Raw genomic sequence first — 14,245 nt, 5'->3', positions numbered from 1 at the left:
GGAGCAGAAGGAAAGGGAGACCTAAGGAGAAGAAGTTGCTGGGGGAGGGAAGGGATGGAGTGTGAACTGCAGGGAGGCGCAGGGAGCCAGCCAGCTGTGGTGAGCATGCAACAATGGTAAAGGAACTTGGAGTCTGGTTCAGGGGGAGCCACGCCTGGCAGCATCCTAGGACCCAGTCTTTAGGAACATCCAAGATATCCCTGGAAATGCAAAGAGATGAGGGAGAGTGAACTGATAAGAACTCCAGGTGGGGAGAATACAATTTGAGGATGAGGGAGACTATTAGGAGGCCAGATTCGGGTAGATTCCAAGACATGTTTAAGCGATCAACAGCTGGTTGTTACAGCAGCCTGGGGGGCAGGGGAACCCAGTTAACTGCGGCACTTTTGTCGCCACAAATAGGTGTGCAGGTATGAGATCAGTGCAAACTGCCTGAGACTGCAGAAGAAGCTACAGTACCAATGTTCCCCCAAAGCCTTCCATAAACACAGCCAACCTCATCCAGATGGGGATTGATGGGAGAGTTGCCAGAGCCTGCCTGCTCAAGGTCCACATGTCTCTTTGTCCAGCCTGCTCGCCCCTTAGACTCTGCCTGAGCAGAGCGCTGAGGATAGAAGAGCCTGTGCAAGAAGCCTTGTGGAGTGAAAGCATAAGAGAAAAGGGAAGAAAGAGCATTTCAAAAAACCCAGTTCACATATATGAGAACTGGTTGCCAAAGGAGGGAGATGCCAGAAGACCAAAGAAAGAGGCAGATCCAGGACTGCACAGAGTGCAATTTATTAGAGACTTACAAACAGGCCAGGAGTGGTGCTCACCCTGTAATCCAGCAGCCTGGGAAGCTGAGGCAGGAGGATTGAAAGTTCCAGGCCAGCCCAGCAACTTAGTGAGACCCTGTCTCAAAATAAAAAGCAAAAAGGGCTGGAGATGTAGCTCAGGGATTAAGTGACCTGGGTGCAATTTCCAGTACAAAAGAAAGAAAGGAAGACAGACCTACGGACAGAAGTATGTCTTGAATGGCAGCAAGAAAGGAAGATCCCCACTCCCCAAAGCAGGAGGAAGGAGTTTACATGCTAAGCTAGACAAAAGTGGGCCACAGCCAACTGGAATGTACCTGGCCTTTCTCAAAACCTGTGAACATGTCAAACATCAGTTAAGAAACAATCCAGCCATCAGTGGCCAGCACAAACGCTCAGTTATCTGAATGACTTTGTTTAAACCTATAGGGTTTGGGATATATGCCAGGGTCACCTGGCAGGCAAGAGGGCAACTGTCTGCAGCTATGTTTGGAGCCCTCCAAAGAGGTTAAAGAAAAGGAGCATGAGTAAAGATGAAGATGTAGAGTAAGGAAAAACTGGAAAGAGTGGCAAAGAGTGAGGAAAGGAGGAAAAAGAAAGGGAAAAAGCCTGGGGACCAATTCCAAAGAGTATGGGGGAGTGCTGTGAAATCCCAGAGCCTCGTCCATTCCACGGGCAGCTCAGTCTCCCTAGCAAAATAAATGGTGTGCTGTGGCTGCAGATGAGCCACTAGAAGAGTAAATCCAGAGCACACGGTGAGGCAGGCCTCAGTTCCATCAAATATGAAGAAGGACATTTAATACAAAGGATGATTCTGTTTCTTTCTAGCAAAATGCCTGTGCCTAAGAAAATAAGGATGTGTTTTCTAATAATAGATATTGTAGTTCCATTTTTTCCTCCTTTTTTATCAGATGACTCTGCTGTCATGGAAACAAGTTAGTTCCCTTCTTAAAAAACTGTAACTAAAACTTAATTACAAACAGAACAAATTCTCATGGACAGGAAAAGCAGATGAATATTTTTTTAGTTAAACTATCCCCAAAGATTTTTCAGTGTTTAATAGGATAAAATGTACTTAGGGCTGGGGGTTAGCTCAGTGGTAGAGTGCTTACCTAACATGCATGAGGCCCTGGGTTCTGTCCCCAACACAGCAAAAGTAAATAAAAGCACAAAACATACTTGATAATAATTTTTTTTTTTTTTTTGAGATAGGTCTCACTAAGTTGCTGAGGTTAGCTTTGAACTTGCAATCCATCTGCCTCAGCCTTCCAAGACACAAGATTACAGACATGCACCACTATGCCCAGCCTGGATAATAACTTCTTGCTATCTTATATTCAGCCCAAATTAATTTTCAATAATATTAAATCACAAATATAAATTAGATGTTTATATTTCAGCCTATTTTCCATTGAACATAAGTCAACCTTGAAAATTTAAACCATAAAAAGTTTTCCAGCACACTACCAATATCAAAAACACCAATCTGCTATACTTTACCAAAATGCTGTGGTTAATGTGACAGTGACTATGTCATTATTATTATTATTATTTTTAAGTAGCTGGTTTCAAAGTTTTGTTTACTTGGTTGGTTGACTGGATTTACTTTTGGCTTTGGTTTTGGTTTTTTTAACCTATTAAGGCTCACTTTTTTCATTTTGCTGCAAGATAACTTGCCCAGTTTAATAGTTAATGTTTTCACATTGTTAATTTATATTTTTCTTATGGTACTGTTTACAACATAGTCCTTTCACTAAAAAACATTCCTTACAATCATCCTTTCCTTTAAGAACCTATGTAACTGAAGTGTTTTGAATTGCATCTCACTCTGTCACTTGATCAGCTGTATGTCCTTGAGCAAGTTAGTTAACCTTTGAGTTTCATTTCCCTCCTCTGTGAAATGAATAAATAATCCCTGCCTTACAGAGTTGTTGGAAAGATTAGAACTAACATGTGTCAAGTTCCCGGTGCAATCCCAGTGCTTTGTAAGCCCTCAGTAATGGCAACTGCCACTGGCTTATCAGCCTCATGTCCCTGCAGTTCAGTTATCTCTTGTCATGCCACCCCAAGGTTCTCCCAAGTGGGATTCACCAAAAAAATCAGTATCAGATTTTTTTAGCACAATAGTTAACACTACACAAAATTTAGCCCTGCCAGACCAGAATTATTTGGAGGTGGGAAAAAAGAATACTGTTTCAAACATTTAAAATTTTTTTTAATTCTTTAAAGTTTGACTTTCTTCCTTTGCAGTGTTCTGCTTTTTCCTGCTTGGGCAGGATCCTAGCTAGTCTTTTGTGGGTCTTCCCCCCAACTCAGTTATATGAATTATATTTATCTAGTATCATGTGTACATAGCATATATACATATATATGTATGAATTCTCCAGTTTTTTAAATTTTATTTTATTTGTTTATTTATATGTATATATATTTTTTTGGACAAAATATCTTTATTTTTATGTGGTGATAAGGATCAAACCCAGCGCCTCACACGTGCTAAGCAAGCGCTCTACCACTGAGCCACAACCCCAACCCTAAATCCTCCAATTTTGTGCATACATCTGCTAAATGCTAGAAGAATTCTACTCTGTCATATTATATTTGCCTGTTACTGGATTTTTAAGTTATTTCATTTTTTTTTGCTTTGGAATTTGAAGATTGTGGTTGTAAAGGAACTCCTTGATTCCTCTTTCTTTGGGTTAATACTTATGCATAATGACTGTTCCAGCAGCAGTGATCTGTTGCAGCTGTGGGGGAACTCAGTCCTCTGCTTGAGTTTAACAAGTGGAGAGTTTCTCTGGCTACACCAGTCCACAGCGTCTGAGCAGCCCCTCAGGATTACTTCTTCTACCACTAGTCAGCTCAGAAAATCCCTGATACTGTTCACAGGACTCTAACAAAATGAGGGGAGGATAACTGAAATTATCCTAGGAACCCGTGTAGAGGGTTTCCCCATTCTCTAGTTCCAGAACAGAATGCTCTGGTCCAATGAAGAAAAAAGGACCAACATTTCAGACATATGTAGAGGTTAAATTGTATGATGATGAGTGGTAGGAAATTAAGAGCTGGTCTCACCATTTTGAATTGAAAAATTGTTAAACCATGAAATTATCACTTCATATCCATTAGGAGCAGGTATTACAAAAAAGATGAAAGAAAAGGAAATCTTTGCAAAGTTTTGGAAAACAATGTAAATTAGGCCACCATTAAGGAAAAGAGTAAGAAGCTAATTGTTATTACTGTATTCATGTAATTATTGTTTTAATATAAAATAGAATCACCATGTGATTCAGCATTCCCATTCCTGACTATATATCCAAAGAAAATGAAATCATTATGTTGAAGAAATGCAGCATTATTTAAGATATCCAAGATTATGGAATCAACCTAAGTGTCCACCAATGGATGAAGGGATAAAAAAATATGGTACATACACATAATGGAATACTACTCGGCCATAAAAAAGAAAATCTTGTCATTTGTGACATGAATGAACCTGGAGGACAGTATCTTAAATGAAAATTAAGTCGGGCACAAAATGGCACCTAGTATGATCTCATTTGTATGCGAGATCTAAATAAGCTGAACTCAGAAGTAGAAAGTAGAATGGTGATTACTAGGGGCTGGGGGAGATGTTGATCAGAGATACAAAATTTCGATTAGATAAGAGGAATAATTCCAAAGGTCTACGGTATGACATGGCAACTACAGTTAATAACAACTGACTGTGGTGAGAAAAACCACTGAGTAGATTTTAAATGATCTTACCACAGAATAACTAAGCAAGGTAACCTGTATGCTAATTAGCTTAATTGGGCCATGTGTTCGCTTTCTGTAGCTGTGACAAAAATACCTGAAATAAACAACTTAAAGTTTATTCATTCTGACTCACGATTTCATAAGTGGCAGTCCATGGTCAGCGCCTGGACCCCAGAACGCCCTGACTGACAGGCGCCTGGCTGAGGAGCCTGCCCAGTTCTCTGTGGCTGGGAGCGCAGGCGGGGGCGGGGCGGGCTCCCAGCAGCCCCTCCAGGGCAGTTCCGGTGACTTCCGCTGACTAGGCCCCACCTCTTAAAGGTGCCGCCACCTGCAAACTTCCCCCCAACTCCCTATAGCTCCATAGGCCACCAAGCTTCCAAAACATGACTTTGGGCGACATTTAAGATACAAACCAACGGCTGGGGGTGATCCCCAAAGCTACCAACCCCCCAATCTCCGAAATCATAACAAGCCTTTCCATAGTGTATACATATTTCAGAACATCCTGTTGTACACAAAAATATATTTGTCAGTTTTTGAAAAACCTACCAAATTAAGGGGAAATGCTTTAAAAGTTTTACTTGTCTTATTAAAAATAGGTGTTTTGGGGCTGAGATTGTAGCTCAGTGGTAGAGCGCTTACCTTGCATGCACAAGGCCCTGGATTAGATCCCCAGCACCACATAACAATAAATAAATGAAAATAAAGATATTATGTCCATCAACAACTAAAAAAAAAAAAAAAAAAAGGTGTGTTTGCCAGTCGCGGTGGCACACGTCTGTAATTCCAGTGGCTCTGGAGGCTGAGGCTGGAAGATAGCCAGTTCAAAGCCAGCCTCAGAAACTTAGCGAGGCTGTAAGAACTAAGTGAGACCCTGTGTCTAAATAAAATACAAAAAGGGCTGGGGATGTTAATCTCCCTGGATTCAGTCACCAGTACCAAAAAAAAAAAGTGGGGGGGGGGCGGTTTGCCAGATTTGCTGCCTGCCTTTTCCCTGTGAGGTTGCTATATATCTTCCATGTGCTCCATGAGGAAGTTTTAATTAAATATGTATTAAAATATAAGGCTTTATGTTGGAAAACTTTTAAATTTTTTTTTTGTTTGTTTGTTTGTTTTGGGTTTTTTTGTTTTAATTAAATTCAGCACAGTACCCGAATATTTAGCCTCTAAGCTATAAAAGGGATTAGGTGAGGCTTGTTTGTTTGTTTGTTTGTTTTTGGTACTGGGGATTGAACCCAGTGGGGCTTAACACTGAGCCACATCCCAGCCCTTTTTATATTTTATTTAGAGACAGGGTCACACTGAGTTACTTAGGGCTTTGCTAAATTGCTGAAGCTGGCTTTGAACTCACAATCCTTCCTCAGTTTCCCTAGCCACTGGGATCACAGATGTGGGCCACAAGGCTTATTTTTCTTTCAATATGAAGGTGCAATAAAGATATAATTTAGGTGTGAGTTGAGACACACCAAAGTTTCATCATGCTTTTGTGCAGTTTTCTGCAAGTTTATGTCTAATAGGATAGGGCAGTTGTGTGACTCCTTGACTTTCACTAAGTCTGATGGCCATTCACCTGAGAGCAGCACAGACTGAGATGACACTGTTAAATGTCATTCCTATGCTTCCCAGAGTCTGAGGCACTTCTGTTTAAAAGTGGTTTGAAAAAAAAATGAAAGGTTCACATACTTGAAAACCTGTTACATTAATTTGTGAGAGAAGGCTTTAAACCAATCCACATACTTGTTTTTTAAAAAAATAACATCCATGGGCTGAGGTTGTGGCTCAGTGGTAGAGCGCTTGCTTAGCACGTGTGAGGTACTGGGTTCGATTTCAGTATTGCACATAAGTAAATAAAGGTCCATCAACAACTAAAAAAAAATTTTTTTTGGAGGCTGAGGCGGGGGAGGATCACATGAATTCAGTCAGTTCAAGGCCCATGTGGACAACATACCAAGATACTATCTTTAAAAAAGAAAAAAAAGATTATTACTAAGGACATTATAAGTTGTGGCACACACTTGTAACCCTTGTGATTCAGATACAGAAATGGGAGGATCGCCAAGATCGTGGCCAGCCTCAGCAAATTAGGAGACACTGCCTCAAAAGGTGAAAAGGGCTGGGGATGTAGCTCAGGGTAAAGTACACATGGGTTCAACCCCCTGGGCTACATACACACACAAAAAAACATTAACTTTATTATGTCATAAAAAGTATGCTGTACACAGTGAGATGCCATTTGTCTTATCAGTTAAATTATTTCTGTGATAAATCTAACAAAATACAAATTTAAAACACTATATTTAATACTAAGTATTTTACTTGTTGCTTTTAATCTGAAGCAAACTAGTATTTCACATCTTAAAGTAGGAGTAAAAATATTTTGTAAATGAAGTTTTTGCAACTTATTATTGCAATTTATTTCAAACGAATGCAATTATCAAGCCTTAGGGAAAAGACTGATTTTAAATTTAATCAATTGTTGAATTTATTAGCCCTAATAATTTTGTTTCACTTGGTTATTTTCTTTCTAGGATTTACTAACCAGACACAAAGTGTTGGTAGCAGACTTCTTAGAACAGAATTATGACACTGTAAGTACAAATCATTTTTAAGACTTCACCTCTCTGTGTCTTCTCTTTCTCCCTCCTAGATCTTTGAACATCACCCTTATTTATCATTCACAAGTGACATCAACCACACTCAACCATACTCCTGGTTGATTTATGGAAAACTGAGGTTGCTAGGGAGTCAGGAATTTTTCATTGTTTACATTTCTTCCTGTTGTACTCTGGGACTCCAAGGAATGATCACTGCCTGCCTGCTTTGATCTTAAATTAAGAAAACACAGGAGCTGGGGGTATAGTTCAGTAGCAGAGCAATTGCCTACCATGGCTGTGGTCCTTGGTTCCATCCCCAAAACACACACACACACATACACACACACACAATTATCTTCTTCTTCTTCTTCTTCTTCTTTTTTTTGGTACTGGGGATTGAACTCAGGGGCACTCAACCACAGAGCCACATCCCCAGCCCTATTTTGTATTTTATTTAGAGACAGGGGCTCACTGAATTGCTTAGCGCCTTGTTGTTGCTGAGACTGACTGTGGACCCATAGCTACCAATAGATTTCTATTAAATGAGTTACCTTGCAACTTTTAACAGATTTTTTATCAAAATTATTTATTGGGAGGACTCAAATTATTCCATTCTTTGACTCAATTTCGGATTTGCAGAACTAAGATAAAACAGAAAATTGTGTCTCCTGTGTTACTTTGGCCTCCCTATCCCTCAGCGGAAGGGAAGGGTGATGAAATGGTGAGACTTCCCTATGGATGTAGTGAGGGCCCTGGCTAAGTACACAGAGGTACAAAGCACTGCGGCCTCCTGAATAGAGAGAGCCTAAAGTGGAGAACACACTGCTGCTGTGACATTCTAAAATTTATTTTCTTTTCCTTAGATTTTTGAAGACTATGAGAAATTGCTTCAGTCTGAGAATTATGTGACTAAGAGACAATCTTTAAAGGTAATATAAAATTTCTTTTAAGTTAGTCCCTACATGTTGATCTTACTAGCAAGTGGTATCTATTAGTGGACAAACAAATGACAAAAAAATTAAAGTATGCACTTTTTTTTTGTAATTTGGGAGGTATGTTTTATGGTATGACTGTACTTTGGGGCAAAATTACATAAGGATCCCACTTCAAATACCTTTTGGAAGTGACAATATAAATAATAAGTGCATGCTAAAGTAGAATTGGGAATATTTCTGCTAAGAAAGACAACCAAACCTAACTTAAAAGAACCACGGTTCTCTCTTAGGGCATATTTTCCAGAGGTGAAAAGAAACTACTTTTAGAGTGAAGATAGGAATAAATGTTATGAGGAAAACTCAGGAGGCTCCTGAAGATCTCTGTCTGTGCATCCTGAAGCAGAATAGGCAGGAAGAGATGATCCGCTGTCTCTCTTGCAGCTTGCCATAAACTAGACTTATAGAAGTATTTTGCAGAAAAGAGGAGAGAAATAAAAGTATCAGTGCCAAAACATAACACACAAATGCAGAAAATTCAGTTGATAAATTTTCAGAAAGACTTTTCTTTTTGAGAGGGAAAACACATGTTTACTATGAAATGGTGTTTATAAAATGAAATGTTATGGGGCTTCAGTTTTAGACAAGACATTTATCTCCCAGATTTGCAACATATTTTCCTAAGGAAAATGTGTGTGTGTGTGTTTGTGTGTGTGTGTGTGTGTGTGTGTGTGTAAAATATATATACATATATATATATATATATATATATATATAATGTGTATATATATAGTGTTTATATTATACATATATGTATATATGTGTATATATATATATATAATTTTTAAAAAAACATATTTCTTTTTTTTTTTTTTAATTAATTTTTATTGTAGGTTGTTCAAAACATTACATAGTTCTTGATATATCATATTTCACACTTTGATTCAAGTGGGATATGCGCTCCCATTTTTACCCCATATACAGATTGCAGAATCACATCATTTGCACAACAATTGATTTACATATTGCCATTCTGGTGTCTGTTGTATTCTGCTGCCTTTCCTATCCTCTACTATCCCCCCTCCCCCCTCCCCTCCCCTCTCCTCTCTCTACCCCCTCTACTGTAATTCATTTCTCCCCCTTATATTTTTCCTCCTTTCCCCTCACTTCCTCTTGTATGTAATTTTGTATACCCCTGAGGGTCTCCTTCCATTTACATGCAATTTCCCTTCTCTCTCCCTTTCCCTCCCACCTCTCATCCCTGTTTAATGTTAATCTTCTTCTCATGCTCTTTGTCCCTACTCTGTTCTTAGCTACTCTCCTTATATCAAAGAAGACATTTGGCATTTGTTTTTAAGGGATTGGCTGGCTTCACTTAGCATAATCTGCTCTAATGCCATCCATTTCCCTCCAAATTCTATGATTTTGTCATTTCTTAATGCAGAGTAATACTCCATTGTGTATAAATGCCACATTTTTTTTATCCATTCGTCTATTGAAGGGCATCTAGGTTGGTTCCACAGTCTTGCTATTGTGAATTGTGCTGCTATGAACATGGATGTAGCAGTGTCCCTATAGTGTGCTCTTTTTAGGTCTTTAGGGAATAGACCGAGTAGCGGAATAGCTGGATCAAATGGTGGTTCCATTCCGAGCTTTCCAAGAAATCTCCATACTGCTTTCCAAATTGGCCGCACCAATTTGCAGTCCCACCAGCAATGTACAAGAGTACCCTTTTCCCCACATCCTCGCCAGCACTTGTTGCTGTTTGACTTCCTAATGGCTGCCAATCTTACTGGAGTGAGATGGTATCTTAGGGTGGTTTTGATTTGCATTTCTCTGACTGCTAGAGATGGTGAGCATTTTTTCATATACTTGTTGATTGATTGTATGTCCTCCTCTGAGAAATTTCTGTTCAGGTCCTTGGCCCATTTGTTGATTGGGTTATTCGTTATCTCATTGTCTAATTTTTTTAGTTCTTTGTATATTCTGGATATTAGGGCTCTGTCTGAAGTGTGAGGAGTAAAGATTTGTTCCCAGGACGTAGGCTCCCTATTTACCTCTCTTATTGTTTCTTTTGCTGAGAAAAAACTTTTTAGTTTGAGTAAGTTCCATTTGTTGATTCTAGTTATTAACTGTTGTGCTATGGGTGTCCTATTGAGGAATTTGGAGCCCGACCCCACAGTATGTAGATCATAGCCAACTTTTTCTTCTATCAGACGCCATGTCTCTGATTTGATATCAAGTTCCTTGATCCACTTTGAGTTAACTTTTGTGCATGGCGAGAGAAAGGGATTCAGTTTCATTTTGTTGCAAATGGATTTCCAGTTTTCCCAACACCATTTGTTGAAGATGCTATCCTTCTTCCATTGCATGCTTTTAGCCCCTTTATCGAATATAAGATAGTTGTAGTTTTGTGGATTGGTTTCTGTGTCCTCTATTCTGTACCATTGGTCCACCCGCCTGTTTTGGTACCAGTACCATGCTGTTTTTGTTACTATTGCTCTGTAGTATAGTTTGAAGTCTGGTATAGCTATACCGCCTGATTCACACTTCCTGCTTAGCATTGTTTTTGCTATTCTGGGTCTTTTATTTTTCCATATGAATTTCATGATTGCTTTCTCTATTTCTACAAGAAATGCCGTTGGGATTTTGATTGGCATTGCATTAAACCTATAGAGAACTTTTGGTAATATCGCCATTTTGATGATGTTACTTCTACCTATCCATGAACAGGGTATATTTTTCCATCTTCTAAGATCTTCTTCTATTTCTCTCTTTAGGGTTCTGTAGTTTTCATTGTATAAGTCTTTCACCTCTTTTGTTAGGTTGATTCCCAAGTATTTTATTTTTTTTGAGGATATTGTGAATGGGGTGGTTGTCCTCATTTCCATTTCAGAGGATTTGTCTCTGATATGATTTTTAAAAAAACATATTTCATTGCCAGGTCCTTCCCTGAACATCCTAGTCAGCCGGCCAGTGTTCACTATAGGTCATCTCATTTCAAATACCTCCACCTCTGAACATGATGTGCTCATATTACATTTACAACAAAGTTTCTGAAATATGAAACGTGGTCATTCCCTAAGAATTAAAAGAATAATATTTTTAAAAATCAGCTGGCTCGGTGGTGGAGCACTTGCTTTGCATGCACAAGGCCCTGGCTTGGATCCCCACACTGAAAAAATAAACAAAACCCACCTCCAACAAACTCTTATGTGAGAAGACTACATGATGGAATGCATCAGATTTCGCTGTCCTAAAAATCCACAAGGACTACACTGGAACAATCTGGAAGGAGTTTTTTAAATGATGTTGTTGGCTAGAAAAGAAAATAAGGTCAACCTCCAATAAATCACTTTGTGGGTGAACTCTCAGGATAGGGGGTATAAGGGAGGTGAGAGGACATTCAGTCAGCCAACCAGAATTTGCCTGCATACATTCTAGACATATGGTGGCAGCTGAGAACAGCGCTGTGGACCTCACATTCTACTGGGAAAGGACAGACAGTAGACAAATACATGCAAGATTTTCATGTGACTTTAAGTATTTTTTTTTTTAAAGAGAGAGTGGGACAGAGAGAGAATTTTTCAATATTTATTTTCTAGTTTTCAACGGACACAACATCTTTGTTTGTATGTGGTGCTGAGGATCGAACCCGGGCCGCACGCATGCCAGACGAGCGCACTACCGCTTGAGCCACATCCCCAGCCCTGACTTTAAGTATTAAGAAAAATTAAACAGAGTCGGGGGCTTGTTAAAGTAGAATTTGGAATATTTCTGCTAAGAAAGGAAAACCAACTTAAGACAACTTAAATAGAACCACAATCCCATCCTAAAGGATATTTTTTAAGAGATAAAAAGAAAATGACACTCCAATAGCTGGAGTGTCAGCAAGGCCTCTCCAGTAACTTGACTTTTGAGCTAAGGCCTAAATTTGTGAAAAATTAAAATGACTGAATCAGGTGTGGGTGGCATATGCCTGTAATTCAGGGACTCCCCAGGCTGAGGCAGGAGGATCGAAGTTCAAGGCCAGCCTCAGCAATTTAGCAAGGCTCTAAGCAACATAGTGATACCCTATCTCAAAATAAAAAAATTTAAAAAGGGGGCTGGGGATGTGGCCCAGTGGTTGAGTGCTCCTGGGTTCAATCCCTGGTACCAAAAAAAAAAAATTCCTGTGTGCCCTTGCTGTTCCAGCTTTCCTCATTATCAGGCAGGTCACTCCCCGCTCCCCCATCCCATCAGTCAGCACTCTTTATTGAGTCTCCCCATACAAGGTGACCCACCTAGAGAAGAAATCCCACAGGTGTGCTGCTGTCTATGCTGGAGCTTATAGTAATGAGACTGACCTGAGCAACCGACCTCCAGGTAGAGGCAGTGAGCTCAGCACCATTCTCTGCCTCGAGAGAGCAGATGAATAGAAGGATCTAATCCTGTTGCCACAGCTGCATATCTAAGGAACAGAAACCTTTATTTTGTATTTTTTTGTTCTTGGGATGGAACCAAGGGGTGCTTAACCACTGAACCACATCCTCAGCCTATTTTGGTATTTTATTTTGGAGGCAGGGTCTCACTGAGTTACTGAGGGCCTTGCTAAGTTCCTGAGGCTGGCTTTGAACTTGTGATCTTCCTGCCTTAGCCTCCTGAGCTGCTGGGATGACAGGCCTGTGCTACCGTGCCCGGCTTAGAATTCTTTACTTGTGAAGGGCCTACAAGGACAGTCAAATGAGGAGAGCTTGTCCATGTTGCAAGAGATAGTGGCCCTGGAGGGGAGGTGGAAAGTGGAAGGTTAAGCAGAAGTGACAGTGCTCTAAAGAGCAGCACACAGGAAATTGCTCATCAGTTTTCCAGATCCCTCCTTAAAGGAAGGGGGAAGTCTGTCAGGTGCTCGACCAACATGGAAAGGAAGAAGACTGAAGGCCACAGTCTGTAGAATTTATCCTTGTACTGTTATCGGGATTTACGAGAACTTGAACAGAACTTTTGCTGTGATCCTGCCTCTGGAACCTGAGGCAAAGTCACAAAGCTGACAGCTTCTTTTTTATTCCCCTGATCATCTCCCTTTTGGGCCACTTCCTGCCTTTTCTTTCCCACTGTCTTATCATCCCTCCCACTCATGACCTGTGTCCCCATTGCCGTCCCTCTCTTCTCTGTCTTCAGCCCTTGTCCTCTTCCCCTGTTCATATTTGTGAAGTGGCAGAGCCTCATTCTTGGTAAGTGTGGACTCTTTTTCCTGGTGCTGAAGATCAAACCCAGAGCCTCATGCTTGCCAGACAAGTCCTCTCCCATTGAGCTCCATCTCTAGCTCAGAACTGTAGACATTTGTGAAACAAATCAAATGAAATTGGACAAGAAAATATTCCTAGTCATTATCCCCACAGTTCAATCTATGGAAGGACTGATTTATTCTAAATAAATATTTGGGACTGGGATATGAGACTTGTTCCTACCAACATCCATTTGCATTTAAAAAAAAAAATAGAAACCTGTCAATCCAGTGAACTTGTGATTGGTACAGGCAAACACCTGAGGGGTACAAGGGCAAGCGAAAAGTTCTCCTTCCTCACTGCCATGTGCTTTCTACCACCTGGCTCCTGCGGTCCATCACCTTTCCCCTTTCCTGTGCTTCTTCTGCTGGGACCAGGAGCAGACCTCTTGTCCCTAGTACTGAAATTTCTTAAAACTCTCTCTGATGGGTTTAGGTTTGTACTTACTGACAACTACCTTAGTCACCTCTTGAGGCATCTTTCCTTTTCTTCATTAATCTTTTCAGGCCCACCTCATTGTCTGCTTTTCCCGGCTAAAACCCATTACAGTTAGCTGTCACGCACTGGATTTACAACATAGTGAAACTAACTCCAGCTGGGACAGAAAGAAAAAAAATCCCTGACAGTAGGTAGAGGTAGCCTCTGTAAGAATGCAGAAACCCTTAAGATGGTTACTTCATGAAGGTTGGCTTTTTTGGAAGGCAAGGTTATAGGCAGAGATGTTGCTAAAATGGTTTTATATCTCCCTGCTCAAGGGAACAGAAAGGTAGACGACTGTGGAAGGGTGAAGCCACAAACAGTGAGCTCATTAAACATGGTTTGTGCTTTTCTCTGATAGAAAAATGTTGTCCTGAGAGCTCTGCTGGAGCAATCTTGATTTTTCCTTTTGGGAATTAGATCTG

General features: G+C 40.2%; 1 protein-coding gene across 5 annotated transcripts in view; it reads left to right on the top strand.

Annotated features, from left to right (window-relative positions):
* The window catches only part of Cab39l (calcium binding protein 39 like), a 136,249-nt gene that overhangs the window by 100,491 nt on the left and 21,513 nt on the right, over nucleotides 1-14,245 (top strand). For all 5 annotated transcript variants that reach the window (XM_076872723.1, XM_076872724.1, XM_076872721.2 and 2 more), the window contains 2 exons: nucleotides 7,082-7,141; nucleotides 8,011-8,076. In XM_076872723.1, the coding sequence (XP_076728838.1) occupies nucleotides 7,082-7,141; nucleotides 8,011-8,076 (126 nt within the window). The remainder of the gene's footprint in view (nucleotides 1-7,081; nucleotides 7,142-8,010; nucleotides 8,077-14,245) is intronic.

Source organism: Callospermophilus lateralis, chromosome 12, assembly GCF_048772815.1.
Source record: "Callospermophilus lateralis isolate mCalLat2 chromosome 12, mCalLat2.hap1, whole genome shotgun sequence".
NCBI lineage: Eukaryota > Metazoa > Chordata > Mammalia > Rodentia > Sciuridae > Callospermophilus > Callospermophilus lateralis.
The sequence above is the reverse complement of the archived record's forward strand: the minus strand, read 5'-3'. Positions and strand labels throughout refer to the sequence as shown.